This window comes from Podarcis muralis, chromosome 7 (genome assembly GCF_964188315.1).
Source record: "Podarcis muralis chromosome 7, rPodMur119.hap1.1, whole genome shotgun sequence".
NCBI classification, from domain to species: domain Eukaryota; kingdom Metazoa; phylum Chordata; class Lepidosauria; order Squamata; family Lacertidae; genus Podarcis; species Podarcis muralis.
In genome coordinates this window covers 88022667-88044514 of record NC_135661.1, presented here as the reverse complement: position 1 = coordinate 88044514, position 21848 = coordinate 88022667, and the positions used below count along the sequence as shown (strand labels likewise).

General features: G+C 52.3%; 2 protein-coding genes across 3 annotated transcripts; one reads left to right on the top strand and one right to left on the bottom strand.

The window, feature by feature from the left end:
* The first annotated feature begins 2323 nt into the window (after nt 1-2323).
* POLR1G (RNA polymerase I subunit G) lies at nt 2324-7591 on the top strand. The gene is made up of 3 exons (XM_028741939.2): nt 2324-2432; nt 4569-4707; nt 6130-7591. Exons 1-3 carry the CDS (start codon nt 2390-2392, stop codon nt 7196-7198), a joined length of 1251 nt encoding a protein of 416 aa, XP_028597772.2. The 5' UTR covers nt 2324-2389; the 3' UTR covers nt 7199-7591.
* On the bottom strand, nt 7495-21842 carry ERCC1 (ERCC excision repair 1, endonuclease non-catalytic subunit). Of its 2 annotated transcripts, none has more exons than XM_028741943.2 (10): nt 21478-21842; nt 19524-19634; nt 17936-18238; nt 17124-17227; nt 16766-16865; nt 14035-14111; nt 11837-11936; nt 10275-10346; nt 9560-9628; nt 7495-7799 (listed from the first exon to the last, which is right to left on the bottom strand). In XM_028741943.2, exons 2-10 carry the CDS (start codon nt 19557-19559, stop codon nt 7746-7748), a joined length of 915 nt encoding a protein of 304 aa, XP_028597776.2. In that variant the 5' UTR covers nt 19560-19634; nt 21478-21842; the 3' UTR covers nt 7495-7745. The 2 variants fall into 2 exon arrangements, with proteins under 2 accessions (XP_028597776.2, XP_028597775.2); XM_028741942.2 differs by having other exon boundaries at nt 19543-19634.
* Between the last annotated feature and the right edge of the window lie 6 nt (nt 21843-21848).

Genomic DNA, 21848 nt, shown 5'->3' with positions numbered 1-21848 from the left:
TGGGGACACGGGTTGCGTTGTGGGTAAAACCTCAGTGCCTAGGTCTTGCCGATCGAAAGGTCGGCGGTTTGAATCCCTGCGGTGGGGTGCGCTCCCGTCGTTCGGTCCCAGCGCCTGCCAACCTAGCAGTTCGAAAGCACCCCTGGGTGCAAGTAGATAAATAGGGACCGCTTACTAGCGGGAAGGTAAACAGCGTTTCCGTGTGCTGTGCTGGCTCGCCAGATGCAGCTTTGTCACGCTGGCCACGTGACCCGGAAGTGTCTCCGGACAGCGCTGGCTCCCGGCCTCTTGAGTGAGATGAGCGCACAACCCTAGAGTCTGGCAAGACTGGCCCGTACGGGCAGGGGTACCTTTACCTTTACCCCACTTGAATTGATTTTGACCTTATTATTACATTTAAAAACATAAGCACATGAGAAGAGCCTGCTGGGTCAGGCCAAGGGCCCATGTAGACCAGCATCCTGTTCTCACAGTGGCAACCAGATGCCACAAGAAGGATCCGAGTGCGAGAGCAACTCTCCCCTCCTGCAGTTTCCAGCAACTGGGATTCAGAAGCATCACAGCCTCCTGTGGCAGGGAGTTCCGCAGTTTAACCATATGCTCTTCGTTTTTGCAGTCCATGGGACTCTCAAGAGTCTCCTCCAGCACCATAATTCAAAAGCATCAATTCTTCGGCGATCAGCCTTCTTTATGGCCCAGCTCTCACTTCCATACATCACCACAGTGGTACCTCGGGTTACATACGCTTCAGGTTACATACGCTTCAGGTTACATATGCTTCAGGTTACAGACTCCGCTAACCCAGAAATAGTACCTGGGGTTAATAACCTTGCTTCAGGATGAGAACAGAAATAGCACGACGGCAGCGGGAGGCGCTAAAGTGGTGCTCCAGGTTAAGAACAGATTCAGGTTAAGAACGGACCTCCAGGACGAATTAAGTTCTTAACCCGAGGTACCACTGTATAAGCGAGTTGGGGAAACTCAGAGATGTTTCATTTCCCTTTGAGCCCCTGGATATATTGCTGCTGGCTGGGGCATCCATATCAACAGAGTTAAGGCTGCAGCTTTTGGGACTGTCTAAACCACAGAGCCCAGGACTTGCTGATCAGAAGGTCGGTGGTTTGAATCCCCGCGACGGGGTGAGCTCCCGTTGCTCAGTCCCTGCTCCTGCCAACCTAGCAGTTCGAAAGCACGTCAAAGTGCAAGTAGATAAATAGGTACCGCTTCGGCGGGAAGGTAAACAGCGTTTCTGTGCGCTGCTCTGGTTTCGCCAGAAGCGGCTTAGTCCTGCTGGCCACATGACCCGGAAGCTGTACGCCGGCTCCCTCGGCCAGTAAAGCAAGATGAACGCCACCACCCCAGAGTCGGCCACAACTGGACCTAATGGTCAGGGGTCCCTTTACCTTTAAAGGCAAGGGAAAAGGGGAGGAAGAAGCAACGTGATAGAAGTTTGCAGCGTTATGCACGGCATGGAGAAAGAGCAGAGAGAAACGTTTCTCTCCCTCTCTCAGAATACGAGAACCCATGGGCATCCCGTGAAGCTGAATGTCAGAAGATAAAATGAAGTTGTTGTTGTTTAGTCGTTTATTCGTGTCCGACTCTTCGTGACCCCATGGACCAGAGCACGCCAGGCCCTCCTGTCTTCCACTGCCCCCACAGTTTGGTCAGACTCATGCTGGTAGCTTCGAGAACACTGTCCCACCATCTCGTCCTCTGTCATCCCCTTCTCCTTGTGCCCTCCATCTTTCCCAACATCAGGGCCTTTTCCAGGGAGTCTTCTCTTCTCATGAGGTGGCCAAAGTCTTGGAGCCTCAACTAGCGGAGTCTGTAACCTGAAGAGTATGTAACCTGAGGTACCACTGTATAACTTAAGAGCCTAGACAAACCGGGGGGGGGGGGGCACGCATGGAGAAGACCCAATCCTAAGCACATCGACTCAGGAGAATGGAATCCCAGAGTTGGAAGGGTTCCCCCGGGGTCATCTAGCTCAACCCGCTGCAAGGCAGGAATCCTGACCAGCACAGCCATCCCTAGGTGGGCTCGAACCAGCAACCTTCTGGTTAGCAGCCTGATGCACTGACCGTCCCTCCCCATCCTTTGTGCTGCCCCCCTGCTAAATCCCCCTGCTGCCAACCCCCGTTTGGAACAACGGCAGCACTCTATAGAAAAACCCCATTGATGTCGGCGGACAAAAAACAAAGGGGAAAAGGCGAGCTCGTTTCCCCTTTAAGGGCCGGGAAGGTACCATTGTGCTCTGCCCGGGGGACGCCGCTGACGTCACCCGGCCGAGAGTGCCTGAGAGCGTGGAGCGTACCAAGTGCCTCCCCGCCTCCGGTGAGAACCCGGAAGCGGCAGCGGTTGCCAGGAGCTCCACGTGGGCGCTGCAGCCATGGAGGTGCGGGGCGGCGGCGGCCGGAGCGGAGCCCCGGAGGGTGAGCGGAGGAGGGGAGGCGAGCAGGTTTTTCGGCCCCCGTTTCTCAGGAGGAGCCTAAGAAGGGGGCGAGGCAGCTGCGGGGAGGGTGGAAGCGGAGTGGAGCCTCCATGTGCAAGGGCAGTGTACCTGCGGAGAGCGTGGAGCAGAGGGGGCCCTGTGGTCCTGATGCCAAAGGGCCTGCAAGGTCTCCCTGATGTTTAGTCGTGTCCGACTCTTTGTGACCCCCTGGACCAGAGCACGCCAGGCACTTCTGTCCTGTTTTCCACTGCCTCCTGCAATTTGGTCAAACTCATGCTGGTAGCTTCGAGATTTCCTTCAGAATGGAGAGGTTTGATCTTCTTGCAGTCCATGGGACTCTCAAGAGTCTCCTCCATAACCAAAATTCAAAAGCATCCATTCTCCAGCGATCAGCCTTCTTTATGGTCCAGCTCTCACTTCCATACATCACTACTGGGGAAACCATGTTGTTGTTTAGTCGTTTAGTCGTGTCCGACTCTTAGTGACCCCCTGGACCAGAGCACGCCAGGCACTCCTGTCTTCCACAGCCTCCCCCAGTTTGGTCAAACTCATGCTGGTAGCTTCGAGAACACTGTCCCACCATCTCGTCCTCTGTCGTCCCCTTCTCCTTGTGCATCTTTCCCAGCATCAGGGTCTTTTCCAGGGAGTCTTCTCTTCTCATGAGGTGGCCAAAGTCTTGAAGCCTCAGCTTCAGGATCTGTCCTTCCAGTGAGCACTCAGGGCTGATTTCCTTCAGAATGGATACATTTGATCTTCTTGCAGTCCATGGGACTCTCCAGAGTCTCCTCCAGCACCAGAATTCAAAAGCATCCATTCTTCGGCGATCAGCCTTCTTGATGGTCCAGCTCTCACTTCCATACATCACTACTGGGAAAACCATAGCTTTAACAATACAGACCTTGGTTGGCAAGGTCATGTCTCTGCTTTTTAAGATGCTGTCTAGGTTTGTCATTGCTTTTCTCCCAAGAAGCAGGCATCTTTTAATTTCGTGGCTGCTGTCACCATCTGCAGTGACCATGGAGCCCAAGAAAGTAAAATCTCTCACTGCCTCCATTTCTTCCCCTTCTGTTTGCCAGGAGGTGATGGGACCAGTGACCATGATCTTCGTTTTTTTGATGTTGAGCTTCAGACCATATTTTGCGCTCTCCTCTTTCACCCTCATTAAAAGGTTTTTTAATTCCTCCTCACTTTCTGCCATCAAGGTTGTGTCATCTGCATATCTGAGGTTGTTGATATTTCTTCCAGCAAGTTTAATTCTGGCTTGGGATTCATCCAGCCGAGCCTTTCGCATGATGAGTTCTGCATATAAGTTAAATAAGCAGGGAGACAATATACAGCCTTGTTGTACTCCTTTCCCAATTTTCAACCAATCAGTTGTTCCATATCCAGTTCTAACTGTAGCTTCTTGTCCCACATAGAGATTTTGCAGGAGACGGATGAGGTGATCAGGCACTCCCATTTTTTAAGAACTTGCCATAATAGTAAAGGTAAAGGGACCCCTCACCATTAGGTCCAGCCGCAGCCGAATATGTGGTTGCGGTGCTCATCTTGCTTTATTGGCCAAGGGAGCCGGCGTACAGCTTCCGGGTCATGTGGCCAGCAGGACTAAGCTGCTTCTGGCGAACCAGAGCAGCGCATGGAAACACCGCCAGAGTGGTACCTATTTATCTACAGTGGTACCTCAGGTTAAGTACTTAATTTGTTCTGGAGGTCCGTTCTTAACCTGAAACTATTCTTAACCTGAAGCACCATTTTAGCTAATGGGGCCTCCTGCTGCCGCCGCGCCGCCAGAGCACAATTTCTGTTCTCATCCTGAAGCAAATTTCTTAACCTGAAACACTATTTCTGGGTTAGCGGAGTCTGTAACCTGAAGCGTATGTAACCCGAGGTACCACTCTACTTGCACTTTGACGTGCTTTCAAACTGCTAGGTTGGCAGGAGCAGGGACCGAGCAACGGGAGCTCACCCCGTTGCGGGGATTCGAACTGCCGACCTTCTGATCGGCAAGTCCTAGGCTCTGTGGTTTAACTCACAGCGCCACCCACGTCCCTTACTTGCCATAATACTGGGGGCTATTTACTGACCTCTCCAATCTCTCTCTCCGCCAACCCCACAGGACCATTGCGTTTTGAGTGCCCGGAGGAGTTTGCTGCCAGCCCGTTTGCCCCTGGGCCGCCCCTCAGCCCTGAGTCGCTCCAGAGCCCCTCGAAGCAGCTGGTGCTGATCAGAGCCCCTGCTAACTTCAGCCCTGAGAGGTAAGCATGTTTGTGTGCATGTGAGCATGAGCAAGCTCAGGAAGCCTCAGGTCACCTTCCCGCAACCTGGTGCCCTGCAGGCGTGTTGGACTACAACTCCCATCAGCCTCAGCGTCACAGGGCCACACTGGTTTCAGCTGAGGGGAGTTGTAGTCCTGGAACCAGGTTGGAGAAAGCTGCCTTAACATGGGGGTATTATTATTGTTAATTGCATTTATTATTCACCTTTTTTTACTGCTCAAAAGCAACTTGCCGTACTTTAAGCAATCACATATATACCTTAAAACCAACTTTTGAAAAAATCTAAAAGACAATGATGTAATTTATTTAGAGTGGTACCTTGGTTCTCGAACTTAATCCGTTCAAGAAGTCCGTTCGACTCCCAAAACCGTTTGAAAACCTTCCAAAAAATGTTTGCAAACCGGAACACTTATGGCGTTTGGGAGCTGATTTGTTCAGCAACTAAGCCGTTCGGGAACCAAGGTTTGACCGTATTTATTTTACACTAAAGCGTCCCATCCATGCAAAAAGGCCATAGAGACTTAAAAGTCAAAGGCCTGGTTAAAAAGGAATGTTTTTTCTGGTGCCTGCCAGAAGATATGGAGTAATGATGCCAGGAGAGCATCTTGTGAGGAGCCACCACTGAAAGGGCCCCGTTCTCGTGTCACCACCCTGTGGACCTTTCATTGAGGGGGAACACAAAGAAAGGCCTTGAATGATGGTTGCGGGCTCCAGGCTGGTTCACATGGGGAGAGGCGGCCCTTGAGGCATTGGGGTCCTGAGCTGGGTACGCCTTTGTAGGTCAAAACCAGCAGTACCCCCCCCCCCCCATCGCTCTTTTCCTTGGGGAGGAGTGGGGACAGTCTGCGAACGAGTGTGCAGGGCCAGGTCTGGTTATTCCCAGGTTCTGCAAATACAGTGTTCGCTTGTGCAACCAACATCCTGTAAAATAAAGGTAAAGGTAAAGGTACCCCTGCCTGTACGGGCCAGTCTTGACAGACTCTAGGGTTGTGCACCCATCTCACTCAAGAGGCCGGGGGCCAGCGCTGTCCGGAGACACTTCCGGGTCACGTGGCCGGCGTGACATCGCTGCTCTGGCGAGCCAGAGCCGCACACGGAAACGCCGTTTACCTTCCCGCCTGAGTGGTACCTATTTATCTGCTTGCACTTTGATGTGCTTTCGAACTGCTAGGTTGGCAGGAGCAGGGACCGAATGACGGGAGCGCACCCCGCCGCGGGGATTTGAACCGTCGACCTTTCGATCGGCAAGCCCTAGGCGCTGAGGCTTTTACCCACAGCGCCGCCCGCGTCCCTCCTGTAAAATAATACCTTTTAAAAGCTTTGTTGCATCTGTGTGGAAATGCATCTGTGTCCTCTTCCATTTCTAACTCTCTCACATGTCCCTTGGTTCCTGCCCCGCAGCCTCGAAGGCCACGCCGTACCCCTCGTGGGCTTCCAGATTCTGAAGACGCCGCAGTCGGACGGGACCCAGAAAGTCTACCACGTCCAAGCGACTCCAGGGGACCGGGGCAGCAGTGCCCGCCTGCTCGTCCCGTCGGGCCACTTGGACCTCCTCACCTGCGCACCCCCTTTCAGCAGCTCCCTGACTTTTTGCGAGAGGTATGGAGACCCCAGTGCCAACCAGCCTCTCTTCCCTGTGGCAGCCAGACCAGCCCCCCAGATCCCCGAAGGCCTCAAGCAGCGCTTCCTGCCTTTTGGGGGCTGTCCGAAGCGGCCCCCTCCCATGCAGGAAGCTGCCGAGGAGCACCCCCGGAAGAAGAAGAAAAAGAAGCGGACCCTCGAGAGGGTGGCGGACCCCCAGGAGCACCCCCTGGTGAAGCAAGAGGAGTCCCAGGCGAGTCTAGGTCCGGAGGCAATTTCCGAAGGGCTGGTGGCGCAAGGGGAGATTGCCCCCGAGGAAGGGGCTGGGGAGGAGGGGCGCAGGAGCAAGAAGAGGAAGAAGGAGAAGAGGAAAGAAGAGGAGGAAGAGAGGGTGGTGGCACCTGGTGAGGCTGAGCCCAGGTCCCAGGCAGGGGGGAAGGCTGCACACAAGCATAAGAAGAAACGGAAGCATGAAGAGGAGGCAGCGACGGTGCCGGCGGCCTTGGTGGGCCCTGCCTGCCTCGAGACCGAGCCAGGGAGGGAGCTGAGCAGCCTGGGGGGCAGCCCCCAGGCCTGCCTGGCACAAGTCAAAGAGGAGCCTGAGCTTAGCCCTCCCAAGAAGAAGAAAAAGAAGAAGAGGGAGAAAGCGGAGGAGGAACGGGGGACGGCGTCGCTGGAGCCCAGCTCTGTGAAGCAGGAGCTGGGGGTTTGGGGGGAGCTGGAAGCCCCCTCTGGGCCACCCGGAGAAGGAGAGGGGCAGTGGCAAGGGGAGTCCTCTGAGCCCAGAGCGGAGGAGCTCAGCCAGAAGCATCACAAGAAGAAAAAGAAGAAGCACAAGAGGAAGGAGGAAGCGTCATGGAAGGAGGAGCCGGCGAGCGAGCAGGAATGAAAAGCTGCCCTCCAGCTCAGGTCTGGGACATCTTGTGGGTGTGAGGGTGGGGGACAAAAACTCCTGCCTTTTCTGAGAACAATGTCCCCCACTGCCACCTCCATGAACTCTTTACGCAGCTTGTCCGGTTGCTGCAGGAGACGGAGATTTGAAGGGGCCCCTGGTTTGCCTGCAGCTGCTCAGATCCTTGTTTTCTGCCTCTGGATTAGATAAGGAGCTGTGAAGCAGGAACCAAACTTCCTTTTTCAGCAAAGCTTGCTCCCTCCACCCAAGAAGAATAAGGGAGAATCTTGGGGTGGGTTTTGCCACACAGTGGTTGTTTTATTGCAAAGTGGGTGGGGAAGAAGAGAAATATTGTTGGCCGCTGGAAAAATAAAAGGTTTTGTCCCCTTCCAGGAGGTTGTGCTGCTCTGCCGGGCTTCCTCAAGTCTCTGCAGGCGGCTGAGTTTTTGAGCCGGGAAGTTTGAGGGGTGGGGGGACGGGGCGCCAGACAACAGTCTTGCAGAGAACGTGCTCCTGGTCTTCTCGCCACGGAGGAGGCCCCTGCTCACTTGTGTGCTTTGAGGAACGGCTGGTGCAGGACGTCAAAGAGCCGCCTGGCCTGGAAGAAAAGGGTGCCATTGAAAATTGGGGAGACAAATGTTCCGTATGTGTGGGGGGGGATTCCCGTGGGTGCTGCTCTGTGGGGACCTGTGAGTGGAAAAGGAGGCTCTGTCTGTCACCCTCTTCCCCAAAGCAGTCCCAGCCCCAGGAGACCCCAAAGCCTTTGGGGAAGGGCCACTGCAGATCAGAGTCCTACGCTCAGTCCCCAACAGGACAGATACCTGAAACCCTAGAGAGCTTGCTGCCAGTTAGATGGTCTATTGTGATATCAGGCAGCAGCTTCTGCTGCTATTTACTGTATTTCTCGCTCTATAGGACGCACCCGACCATAGAAGGGGGAGAACAGGGGGAAAAAATTTCTCCCCCTCTCTGCTCAGCACCCCTTCAGCAAAGTGGCAGAAGAAACGGAGTCTCTTCCATTTCTCCTCCCCCTTCGCTGAAGGGGCGCTGCGCAGAGAGGGAAAACTGTGCAGCGCCTCTCCAGCGAAGCGAAGCCTGGAGAGCAAGAGGGATCGGTGCCCACCGACCCCTCTCACTCTCCAGGTTTCAGCGAAAGCAACGCGAAGCCTCAGGAGCGTGGAGGGAGCGCTCCCTCGGCACTTCGGAGGCTTCGCGTTGCTTTCGCTGAAGCCAAGGAACCTGCATTCGCTCCATAGGACGCACACACATTTCCCCTTCATTTTTGGAGGGGGAAAAGTGCGTCCTATAGAGCGAAAAATACGGTAAATCAGCTCTGAGTTGAGAATCATTGAAGACTGGGGTGTTTACTTTTCAGAATAAGGCCCACAGCTTAGCTGCTTGTGCCCTGAGATTCCTATTACCCGCTGCGATTTGGTGCTTCTGCCGTGCTCCCTGTTCACCAGCAGCAGCAGCCTCCCAGTCATTGCACTTAGTTTCCCACAATGGCATCCCTGACTCCCTTCCGAACTTAAAGTCACTTTTGATAGGGCCCACGAGGCTACGCTGCTGCAGCTGCATCACCCATGGGAAATGCAGCCCAGGATGCAAATCCAGCCATTTCGCACTTTCTCCCCCTTCAGTCCTGAGAGCGAGAAGATTGAGGCCTCAAAAGTAGTTCCTGAGGGACCTTGCAAAGTAAAGGTAAAAAAGGTAAAGGACCCCTGGATGGTTAAGTCCAGTCAAAGGCGACTATGGGGTTGCGGCGCTCATCTCACTTTCAGGCCGAGGGAGCCAGCGTTTGTCCGCAGACAGCTTTCTGGGTCATGTGGCCAGCAAGACTAAACCGCTTCCGGTGCAACGGAACACCGTGACGGAAACCAGAGCAGCGCACAGAAATGCTGTTTACCTTCCTGCTGCAGCGGTACCTATTTATCTACTTGCACTGGTGTGCTTTTGAACTGCTAGGTTGGCAGAAGCTGGGACAGAGTAACGGGAGCTCACAACCATTACACAGATTTGAACTGCCAACCTTGCAATCGGCAAGCCCAAGAGGTTTGGTGGTTCAGACCACAGCGCCACCTGTGTTTCCGTGTGCTCTGGTTTCCATCACTGTGTTTCGTTGCGCCAGAAGCGGTTTAGTCATGCAGGCCACATGACCTGTCTGCGGACAAACACTGGCTCCCTTGGCCTGAAAGTGAGATGAGCACCACAACCCCATAGTTGCCTTTGACTGGACTTAACCGTCCAGGGGTCCTTTACCTTTTACCTTGCAAAGTACCTGACTACAGTACTACGATGTGGCAGGCCTCGACCTCCCACAAGCCGACGAAAAACTATTTGTGCATTGGACAGCTGTACCTTTTGGGGCCCGATCCCTGGGCACAGGGACAGATCCTCCTTGGAAGCTTGGATGATGCTTTGCAGCGACTACAAGGCAAGAGTTAAAAAGTTAAAAAGCAAGTCTAAGAAGGAAGAACAGGGCTTAAGAGTTCACAAAGTCTTCTGCAGCAGGGCTGGGGAACCCTTTTCGAGTCTAGGGGCCGTGTTCCCCAGGCGGGACCAGAGGCCAAGGCAGGTGGATGCAAATACTACCTTTGTACACTGAGCTAGCTGCTACACAGATGCACACACCCTTCTCTGCCCGTCCAAAGAAGCATGATTGCAGCATTCCAGCCTGGCAGAAATGCTCAAGGAGGGTTTGAGGCAGGGCTGATGGGTGGTGGGGGCTGGGGAGAGATCTGAAGGCCAGGCAGAAGAAGAGTAAAGGTAAAGGGACCCCTGACCATTAGGTCCAGTCGTGGCCGACTCTGAGGTTGTGGTGCCCATCTCGCTTTACTGGCCGAGGGAGCCGACGTACAGCTTCCGGGTCATGTGGCCAGCATGACGAAGCCGCTTCTGGCGAACCAGAGCAGCGCACGGAAACGCCGTTTACCTGTCCCCCCAGTCCTGTCCCCCCAGAATATCTCATTTCTGGGATTAAAGGGCTTTTGGGTCAAAGGGCAAAAGCTACCAGACTTGAAATGGGTGCTTCTCTTGAAAGCTTGCCCCTCCCCTGCCAAGGAAAGGCACTCACTCCGAAGGTGGAGAGCAGACTCAGGGTGTCTGTCTTGTTCACCGATTTCACGCTGGTCAGGCAGTCTGTCACCTGCAATGAGAGAAGGAAGAAGAAGAGTTTGGATTTGATATCCCGCTTTATCACTACCCGAAGGAGTCTCAAAGCGGCTAACATTCTCCTTTCCCTTCCTCCCCCCCAACAAACACTCTGTGAGGTGAGTGGGGCTGAGAGACTTCAGAGAAGTGTGACTGGCCCAAGGTCACCCAGCAGCTGCGTGTGGAGGAGCGGAGACGCGAACCCGGTTCACCAGATTACGAGTCCACCGCTCTTAACCACTACACCACACTGGCCAAGCCTGGGATAGCTCAGTCAGTAGAGCAGAAGGCTCTTAATTTCAGGGTTGTGGGTTCAAGCCCCATGTCGGGCAAGAGATTCCTGCGCTGCAAGGGGTTGCGGTAGATGACACTTGTGGTCCCTGCCAACTCTTAGGATTCTGTGGAAAGCTCTGCAGCACCTGACCTGCAAAGCTCATGGTTGGTGTTTCTATTCATTTTGCAAACTTCAGAGAGGAACGAATGCAAGTAGCATTTCAGGAAAAGCACGCGAGGGAGATGCTTGGTTTTAGAGATGGCAAAGAACAGCAGGGCAAAGGGTGATCTGTCATACATGTGGCGGTCAAGGACTTACGGCCACTGTCTCCTTAAAAACAGTGCCGTCACCATCCCTTTTCTATCTGGGATTATTTGGATGACAGGCAGGGGAGGAATCTAGAATCATAGAGTTGGAAGAGACCACAAGGGCCATCGAGTCCAACCCCCTGCCAAGCAGGAAACACCATCAGAGCACTCCTGACATATGGCTGTCAAGCCTCTGCTTAAAGACCTCCAAAGAAGGAGACTCCACCACACTCCTTGGCAGCAAATTCCACTGTCGAACAGCTCTTGCTGTCAGGAAGTTCTTCCTAATGTTTAGGTGGAATCTTCTTTCTTGTAGTTTGGATCCATTGCTCCGTGTCCGCTTCTCTGGAGCAGCAGAAAACAACCTTTCTCCCTCCTCTATATGACATCCTTCTATATATTTGAACATGGCTATCATATCACCCCTTAACCTCCTCTTCTCCAGGCTAAACATGCCCAGCTCCCTTAGCCGTTCCTCATAAGGCATCGTTTCCAGGCCTTTGACCATTTTGGTTGCCCTCCTCTGGACACGTTCCAGTTTGTCAGTGTCCTTCTTGAACTGTGGTGCCCAGAATTGGACACAGTACTCCAGGTGAGGTCTGACCAGAGCAGAATACAGTGGCACTATTACTTCCCTTGATCTAGATGCTATACTCCTATTGATGCAGCCCAGAATTGCATTGGCTTTTTTAGCTGCCGCGTCACACTGTTGGCTCATGTCAAGTTTGTGACAGGAAATAGATGCTGACAACCTGTTACCCAAGTGGCAGAGTTGGAAAGGGCTCTCTGTGGGTGAGAATGGGAATAAAAAGGGGACAATCAGCCACAGGGGAAAATGAGCCTGATCTAGGCCTGCAGCTCCCTAGCTAACACGGCTGAGGCTGGTGGGAAGGAGTTTCTTACTCTTGACAGGTAGTCCCGATCCACTTTCTCCTTCAGCAAGTCGGCCGGCTTCTGCTCGTAGGCTTTGTAGGTTTCCAAGTAGCGTCCTGCTTCCTCCGGGCTGGAGAGGGGAAAGAGAAGCCGAAGGGCTCAGCAGACCCACGTCGGAACACAACACCCCCTGTTTCTCGGTAGTGGCGCCCGCCCTGTGGAACGCCCTCCCATCAGATGTCAAAGCGATAAATAACTACAGTGGTGCCTCGCAAGACGAAATTAATCCGTTCCGCGAGTCTCTTCGTCTTGCGGTTTTTTCGTCTTGTGAAGCACGGCTATTAGCAGCTTAGCGGCTTTAAGAAAAAGGAAACAAACTCGCAAGAACTCGCAAGACGTTTCGTCTTGCGAAGCAAGCCCATAGGGAAATTCGTCTTGAGGAACGACTCAAAAAACGGAAAACCCTTTCGTCTAGCGAGTTTTTCGTCTTGCGAGGCATTCGTCTTGCGGGGCACCACTTTACCTGACATTCAGAAGACATCGTAAGGCAGCCCTGTTCAGGGAAGTTTTTAATGTGTGGTATTTTAGTGTATTTTTGGGCTCTATGGAAGCCACCCAGAGTGGCTGGGGAAACCCAGCCAGATGGGCAGGGTACAAATAATAAATTATTATAATTATTATTATTTCGTGAGCAAAGCTTGCCAGCCCGTTTCATGCTTGATGTTTTTTCCCCCTGGGGAAAATAATCTATTGACAATGAGGACTGGAAACTTAGGTTCATCGAGTAGCTGGCAAGCCGGGGGTTCTGCACGTGGTGCAATGTGTGTCGCCACCTCGACAGGGGAGGGGAGGCAGGTGTCATCTCACAAGATCTTGGGGGCTGGGAAATGCTTCCCAAAAGGGAGTGTCTCATTCCCTAGATCTTTGGAGCAATGCAACTGCGGTTGGAGGATGGATGGCGGCTAACAGATTGAGGTTGAATCCTGACAAGACAGAAGTGCTGTTCTTGGGGGACAGGGGGCGGGCGGGTGTGGAGGACTCCCTGGTCCTGAATGGGGCAACTGTGCCCCTGAAGGACCAGGTGCGCAGCCTGGGAGTCATTTTGGACTCACAGCTGTCCATGGAGGCGCAGGTCAATTCTATGTCCAGGGCAGCTGTCTACCAGCTCCATCTGGTACACAGGATGAGACCCTCCCTGCCCACAGACTGTCTCGCCAGAGTGGTGCATGCTCTAGTTATCTCCCGCTTGGACTACTGCAATGCGCTCTACGTGGGGCTACCTTTGAAGGTGACCCGGAAATTACAACTAATCCAGAATGCGGCAGCTAGACTGGTGACTGGGAGTGGCTGCCGGGACCACATAACACCGGTCTTGAAAGATCTACATTGGCTCCCTATACATTTCCGGGCACAAGTGTTGGTGCTGACCTTTCAAGCCCTAAAAAGCCTCCCTCCAGTTTATCTGAAGGAGCATCTCCACCCCTATCGTTCTACCCAGACACTGAGGTCCAGTGCCAAGGGCCTTCTGGCGCTTCCCTCACTGCGAGAAGCAAAGCTACAGGAAACCAGGCAGAGGGCCTTCTCGGTAGTGGCACCCGCCCTGTGGAACGTCCTCCCATCAGATGTCAATGAGAAGAACAAATACCAGATTTTTAGAAAACATCTGAAGGCAGCCCTGTTTAGGGAAGCTTTTAATGTTTGATGTATTATGGTATTTTAATATCTTGTTGGAAGCGCCCAGAGTGGCTGAGGAAGCCCAGCCAGATGGGCGGGGTATAAACAATAAATTATTATTATTAATTATTATATATTACCCCCAGGGGTGGCCTGGGGCAGCCTGCCTCCTGACGCAGGGGAATCCACCCTCTGCCATGGACTCTAGCAGCAGAAAAGGCTGTGTGATGGGAAGAGGCAGACTGAGGGCTGGATCGAGGGACCTCGCTGAGCACACAGACCAGTCCATGAAAGAATGCAGCCATCCACCATTTTCTGGGGCAGAGACAATTCCAGGTCCTGCTGCTAGAAATCTGGCTTTTTTACCTGGATTTGAACCCAGGATCTTCTGCAGACCAAGTGCTGCTGAATCCCCACTCCCTACAAACTACCCTGGGCCAGAGCTAGACCGCATTCAGGCCAGTGATTCAGAAGCTGGGAACTTCCTCTATGTTGTTGTTTTGAGTTTCTGCAGACGCCTCCCCGCCCCCCCCCCCCCAGTCTTTGGTCCTCACCTCCAGGCCAGGATGAGGGTGCAGTCAGCGAGGATGCAGATCTTGGCCAGCTCCTTCAGTGCCTGGTGTGGGTCTTTCTAAAGGGAACAAGGAAGGAGTTGGGAAAATGAGCCACACAGGTCTGGAGTGGGTAGAGAATGTGGGGTGTCTCTGTGGAAGGAGTGGAACGCGGGTGGCGCTGTGAGTTAAACCACAGAGCCTAGGACTTCCCGATCAGAAGGTCGGCGGTTCAAATTCCCCACGACGGGGTGAGCTCCCGTTGCTCGGTCCCTGCTCCTGCCCACCTAGCAGTTTGAAAGCACACCAAAGTGCAAGTAGATAAATAGGTACCACTCCGGCAGGAAGGCAAACGGCATTTCCGTGCGCTGCTCTGGTTCGCCAGAAGTGGCTTAGTCATGCTGGCCACATGACCCGGAAGCTGTACGCCGGCTCCCTCAGCCAGTAAAGCGAGATGAGCGCTGCAACCCCAGAGTCGGCCATGACTGGACCTAATGATCAGGGGTCCCTTTACCTTTACCTGTGGAAGGAAGGGAATCTGGCTGCTGCATCAAAGAAAAGACCCGCCCAGCCCAGCATCCCCTCTCTCAAGCAGAACGTGAAGGGGACAGTTCACAATTGGCGTCTGGGGATTCCTCCGACGTCACGGAGAGGGAATGAACACAAGAAGTGCCTGGTGGATCAGGCCAAAGGGAGCCCATCTAGTCTAGCATCCTCTTCTCCCACTGGCTAAATACCCCAACGAACCTAGGAATCTAGATAAGACTGCCTCTGGGCCTGGAGGATCCATAAGGACATAAGAACCTGGCTCAGGCCTATGGCTAATAATAATAATAATAATAATAATAATAATAATAATTTGTTTATACCCTGCCCTTCCCGGTTCAAAAACCGGGCTCAGCTCGGCTAACAAGAAATTTAAAACAATTATAAAACCAGCATAAAATACAGTAAAAAACATGAATAACAATAAAATTCAGAAATCAATTTAGGGGAAAGCAGCATTAGATAATCCCCAGGGCTAGCTGGCTGAATTGGTCCTACTTGGGCCAGCGAGGAGGCCAGGGGAGAATTAGCTGTGGGGTCTCAGAGCGGGTGATCTTCATAAAATGGGAGGGGGAGGGAAGAGAAGGGGAATAAAAGATCAGGCTGAATTCAAATTAAAGGCCAGGCGGAATAGCTCTGTCTTACAGGCCCGGCGGAAGGAGGTTAAATCCTGCAGGGCCCTGGTCTCATGGGACAGAGCATTCCACCAGGTAGGAGCCACCACTGAAAAGGCCCTGGCCCTGGGCAAGGATAGTCTGACTTCCTTAGGGCCCGGGACCTCTAAACTGTGGTTATTCATGAACTTTAAGGTCCTCTGCGGGGCAGAACAGGAGAGGCGGTCCTGTAGATACGAGGGCCCTAAGCCACAAAGGGCTTAGTTCAGCAGCCTGTTCTCACAGTTGCCAAACATATACTCCAAAGGGAAACTTACTCCCTTACCTTTCCCGCCTCACCCTGGCCACAGTGATCCATGCAACGGTCACCTCCAGGCTTGACTACTGTAATTCGCTCTACGTGGGGCTGCCCTTGAAGCTGACCCAGAAACTCCAGCGGGTGCAGAATGCTGCAGTGAGGCTCCTCACAGGGTCTCTGCCATGGGAGCATATTCACCCAGTGCTTTTCCAGCTGCACTGGCTCCTAGTGGAGTATCGGGTCAGGTTCAAGGTGCTGGTTTTGACCTTTAAAGCCCTTCACGGCCTAGGACCCTTGTACCTACAGGACCGCCTCTCCCGGTATGCCCCACGGAGGACCTTAAGGTCCATAAATAGCAACATCCTAGAGGTTCCCGGGCCCTAGGGAAGTCAGATTACCCTCAACCAGAGCCAGGGCCTTCTCAACACTGGCTCCGGCCTGGTGGAACGCTCTGCCTCATGAGACCAGGGCCCTGCAGGATCTGATTTCTTTCCACAGGGCCTGTAAGACAGAGTTGTTCCACCTGGCCTTTGGCTTAGAATCAGTTTGATTCCCTCCACCTCTTTCTTTTTCCTTTCTCCTCCTGTGAAGAGGCTGCATCCTAATGTTTTAATGTTGTATTTTAATCTTATTTTTTAAATTGTATTTTAATCAACCTGTTTTTATTACTGGTTGTTAGCCACCCTGAGCCCGGTCTTGGCTGGGGAGGGTGGGGTATAAATATAAATAAATTAAATAAATAAATAAATAAATAAATAAATAAAACAAGCAGGATCCCCTCTCCCTTCATTTAGGTTTCCAGTAACTGGTAGTCACATTGCTGCCTCCAGCTGTGGAGCCAGAGCTGAGCCATGACTGATAACCTTATCTTCCATGAATTTGTCCAATCCTCTAAAAACGATCCAGGCTGGTGGCCTTCACTTCTTCCTGCAGGCGTGAGTTCCACAGTTTAACTCTGCTGCATGAAGGAGGACTTCCTTTGGTCTGTCCCGAATCTTCCAACATTCAGCTTCGCTGCATGGCCATGAGTTCTAGCATTAGGAGAGGAAAACGTCTCTCTTACCTGCTTTCTCCTTGCCATGCATAATTTGATAAGCTACCCTGACACACCTTGCTTGCCTTTTCGCTAAACTGAAAGAGAAGATTGAAAAGAAGTGGCTTCTGTGGTCCAGGGACTGAGAATAGGGGTTGGTGGATTTTGTGGAGCTGGCAGCCCGAGCCGGAGGGAAGGAGAGGGCTGGAGTCAGAGGAGGTGAAGTGGTTCAAGGTGTCTCACCACATCAACCTGAAGCAGCAGCACCTGCAGCATGTACGTCTTTCCGAGCTGGCGCAAGCGTTCGTGGATGTAGCCGGGGTTCAGGTTGTGGTACCGGAGACTGCGGGTGGCAGAGAGATAGAGAGAAAAGAAAACATTCGGAGCAAGTTTTATTTTGTGAAAAGGGGTGCACCGGCTGTGTGGGAGAGGCTGCCGGGCCCTTTAAATGGCCCTTGCCAAATCTCATGGCACAGGTGAAATGTTACATTGCTGGAGAGACCCCTTTCCCAGCAAAGATGCTATATGGTTCAATGCTTGATTTGCAGGCTGCCTGAGCCGCTTGGGGTGTGCTCAGATGCTCGTGTCTGCCAATTCTCACCTCAGGAAAAGGGCGCAGGTGCTTTGGCCCAGCACGTAATCCGGGACAATCTCGCCAAACTCCCAGGGCACATTGCGGATGAATTTCAGGATAGGGTTCCCCCTCTGAGGAAAGAAGGGGGTAGAGTGAGGAATCAATGGGCGTCAGGGTTTCAGACGCAGCCTGAGGTCGCGGAAGCAACTAGGATGTGGGGTAAGTGAGAGAGGAAAGTGGGAAGGCAAACACAGGAGGAAGGGGCCAGAAAGGAGAGGCAAGAGATCTGCCAAATTCTGCCAAAACCCTTTTACATGGACACCTGGAGCGGTTTTCTTGACAGCTGTGAGCACGTGACTCTTTCAGATTTAAACTGGGGCTCAGTTGTGAATGCCTGGCCTGCTCATACAGATAAGGTAGTCTCTGAACATGTGCAAAGTGCTTTCTCCTTGCCCCCTCGAAGGCTGCCAAGATGGAAGAACGGTTTACAAGCAAGGTGGGGTCTGAGGCTTTTCCCTTTGTGAAACTAAGCAGGGCCGTCCAATGGACAGAGTTTCTGGATTTGAGTTCAGGAGGTCTGGACTGGAATTCCTGCAAAGCCATGGAGGTTTATACAGTAAGCGCAGTCGGTTCCACACATTAGCTGTGATTCCGGGGAATTCGATGGTTCATTTGGGATTTCGGAACTGCCCTGGGCTCTGTTCGAAATCCACCACAGCTTGACCTTTCTAGAGCAGCCTCTGGGTAACACACAACGCCAGCAGAATTGTCCAAAGGCGCAGGGGCTGAGAGAGGAGGAGGAGGAGTCCCTTGCCCGCTTGCCCACTCCCCTCTCTCACCTGACGGGGGCTGACGATGATGCTGTTGTGTTTGGTTCCTGGCTTTGGCGCTGGGTTCAAGGGGGGTGCTCTGTCTTCCGTTGCGCTTTGCACAACAGGAAGGCTCTTGTTTTCGCAATGTGGAGGAGGCACTCTTGGGAGAGCAGATGTGGCAACAGGTGCCCCTTGCTTCACCTGAGGAGCTGAGGAGGCCGCCACTTGTCCAACGACATAGTCTGCGTACGATGCGCCCCCTGGCGCAACTGGGGCCTCGGAGGCTGGCGAGGCTTTGGCTGCTGAAGAGGGTTTGAAAAGAAGCTTCACCTGGAAATGGAGAGGGTGGGGAGAGAGTGTTGGGTGACTGAGAAATTTGTTTTGGCTCTGTTGGAGAGGAGAGATGGTGGCTTCTGTGAGGGAGGGAGCTCTGTGCATGCGTTGGGTTTCAGTGTGAGCATACGGGTGACGATCATTTACTGATTATTTCATAAAAACAAACAAAGCTCAAAATGGTTTACAATGGGAATAATAGCACAAAATTATCAGTAAAAATAACTCTTTATATCGTTATAAAATCAGCAATAAACCAAAAACAGATTAAAACATGCACCAAACATTCTGCATGCTCATTTTGCATCTCTGGCTAGGCTTTTCTGAACAAAAATGCTTTTAGCAGGTGCAGGAAAGAGTCCAGCAAAGGCACCTGCTATCCATAGGCAGGGATATCCTGATATCCCTGATATCCATAGGCAGGGAGTTCCTAAGTGTAGACGCCACCACACTAAAATATTTCATTCTTACAAATGTGGAATGGGTATTATGTTGCACCTGTAACAGGGCCAGTTCCACTGATCGAAGCTGTCGAGTGGGCAATTGTAGGGTAAGGGGATCTCACGGGTGAACTGGTCCGTGCTGCAGCATTCTGCACTAACTGCAACTTCTGGGACGAGTGTGAAGGAATCCTCACCCAGAGCACCTTGCAGCAATCCAGTCTGCAATCCAGTGCATGAACTACAGAGGTCAGACCTTCCCGGTTATGAAACCAACTGATGTCCATGTTAAAATTTGTAGGTCGTAAATCCTTTGTCCCACGGAGTCTGCTGCAACGGCACTGCAATAAATTTGATTTATTGCCACTCCGATAAACATCAGTGGCGGCCACACGCTTCCACTCGTGCACTGCCTCTCTTCTCAGTTGTTGGACGTTAGCAGAGTTCACATGCAGCGTAAAATGGCTTTGTCTGTGTCTGCATGGTGTCTTCAATAACTCAGCTCGACACCAGTGCTTCTAATCTATCACTCTTTATTTAGTAGCGTTCAAAAAAACAGAAAAGAAAAAACCTACAGAATCTAGCTGCATGTTCGCAGCTTTCTGTCTCTAACAAAAACAACACGACCTTGCTCACATTCTCACACAGACTGAGATCCAGAGAGAGCTCAGCCCCCACAGAGCACAGATCAAAAGGAAATGCCCAGGTCATGTGGGCAATGAACCCAGTGAATCAAGAACGCTCCTGGAGTGTTAACTCTTAACTGTCCAGAACCACAACAGGCCAGTAAGATTTCAGGGGTGGGGGGAATAGTCCTCCAAGAGAAATCTTCACAACCTCACCCAAAACTTCCTGTCGTACCGGAGCGACGTCTTCATCGTCCATCTTCACAGTGAACTTCTTCCTCCCTTCCATTGCCTTCTCAGATGCTGGGGGCTCCATGTCTCCAGTTCCTGGCAAGAGTCAAGAAGGTACATCTGAAAGCCTCGCTCAGTCTTTCCACCTGCTGCTGTGGGATGCCAGCTTGTAGCCCTATGGCAGCACATGTGTTTTACAAGAGCAGCAGGCTAAAAGCTGGCACGGCACAGCTCTGAAAGATTCTCCTCTTATTTCATTATGTTCACCAGCTGCCAGAATCCAGGAGGAATACCTTACCCGCCAGTCACACATCCATTTCTCAAGCACAGAATCAAAAAGTTGGAAGGGAGCAACAGGGTCATCTAGCCCAACCCCTGCAAGGAAGGACTCACGGGGGTCATTTTATGTGAGAAGCAGACCTAGGCATGGGGGGCAGGCTAGGAATTATGTTTCCCTCCCCTTATGGTTTTATCTATGGGCTACTTTTAAAATGAGGCTGCATTTTAAATTGCATTTTAACCTGTATTTTAAATTGCCCCCCCCAATTATGATTTTACTGTAATTTTACTGGTGTTAGCTGTCTTGAACCTCTGGCCGGGGAGGGTGGGGTATAAATAAAATTTATTATTTATTATTATAAATCAATAGTTTATATATGCATCACAGAAGGTCAACAAAAACAAGTTTATGACAACTAAATGCTTTCTGCATTCCAGGCAAATGTGTTTTTGTCCTGAGTGGGTTAAAACTGCTGAAATGCTTTTGGCTCCACCCGACCTGTTTGAGTGGGCACTGCCTGTTTATTCAGGACGTTCTCTCGGCTTTCTCACCCATTAAATGGGAGCAACGGGCCCCTAAGGGAATGGCATGAGGACACCTGCCCTTTTGCTCCAGCTGGGTGTGGTCTGGGTGTGATTTGGAGTGGTTGGAGGAGACACTGCCTGGGAAAAACCCCATCAAGACTCTTGAGTTCTGTGCTGCAAGAAAGGCAGGATAGAGATGGACTAATCTTAAAAAGCAGAGACATCACCTTGCCAACAAAGGTCCGTATCGTTCAAGCTCTGGTTTTCCCAGTAGTGATGTATGGAAGTGAGAGCTGGACCATAAAGAAGGCTGATCGCCGGAGAATGGATGCTTTTGAATTCTGGTGCTGGAGGAGACTCTTGAGAGTCCCATGGACTGCAAGAAGATCAAACCGATCCATTCTGAAGGAAATCAGCCCTGAGTGCTCACTGGAAGGACAGATCCTGAAGCTGAGGCTCCAGTACTTTGGCCACCTCATGAGAAGAGAAGACTACCTGCAAAAGACCCTGATGTTGGGAAAGATGGAGGGCACAAGGAGAAGGGGACAACAGAGGACGAGATGGTGGGACAGTGTTCTCGAAGCTACCAGCAGGAGTTTGACCAAACTGCGGGAGGCAGTGGAAGACAGGAGGGCCTGGCGTGCTCTGGTCCAGGGGGTCACGAAGAGGCGGACACGACTAAACGACTAAACAACAACAACAAAGGGATAACAGTGATCATTAGAGTGTAGGAAAAGCCTGGCTGCTGGATCAGGCCAAGGAATCGACCCATCTGAGTCCAGCCTCCTGCTCTCAAAGTGGCCGACCAGATGCCCATTATGGGAAACCCTTGACAGGAATAGTATAAAAAAGAAAAGCATTAAAATCAGAATATTTTGGGAGGGGAGCCTTCCCCCCCCCCCAGCCTCCCTCTCTCTTCCAAATGCCCACAACTGTGAGCTCTTTGCAGGCAGGGACCTTCCATCCTGCTCTTTTGCCAATTACATTTTGTGTGTTGCTTATTATTGGGATATGGGGAGGGGTCACGACCTCCAAACTTGGGTCGTGTCAGAATCACCATGGTAACGGGGAACGCCCGCCCCTTCCCCCCCGTCCATCATAAATTCTGCCTCTTGATTGGACGGCGAGGGCTCACCTGCTCAGGCGCATCAGTTCTCGCGGCTGGCTCGTTCTCTCTGATTCCCGGACGATAGACACCGACGCAGAGCGGCCACCGAGTCTTCTTTAGCCGCCGGTGCATTTAATCCGAATAGCGGAAAGAGGCGCGGGGCGGGCAACGCGTTAGGCGACGCCGGGGCCGCTCCTTCCGGCGGCCGTCGGTTCCCGAGAGGAACCCGGATGTTTCTTCTTCCGGGCGCTCTAGCCTCTGCCTTCGCCCCAAGTCTATGGTTAAGGAGAAGCCAGGCTTTCCCTGTCTCTGGGGCGAATCCGCCTCCAGAATAAATGTAGTAAAAAAACACACTCAAACATGTATTTCCCTCACAGTCAACCGCCTCAGGAAAGAGA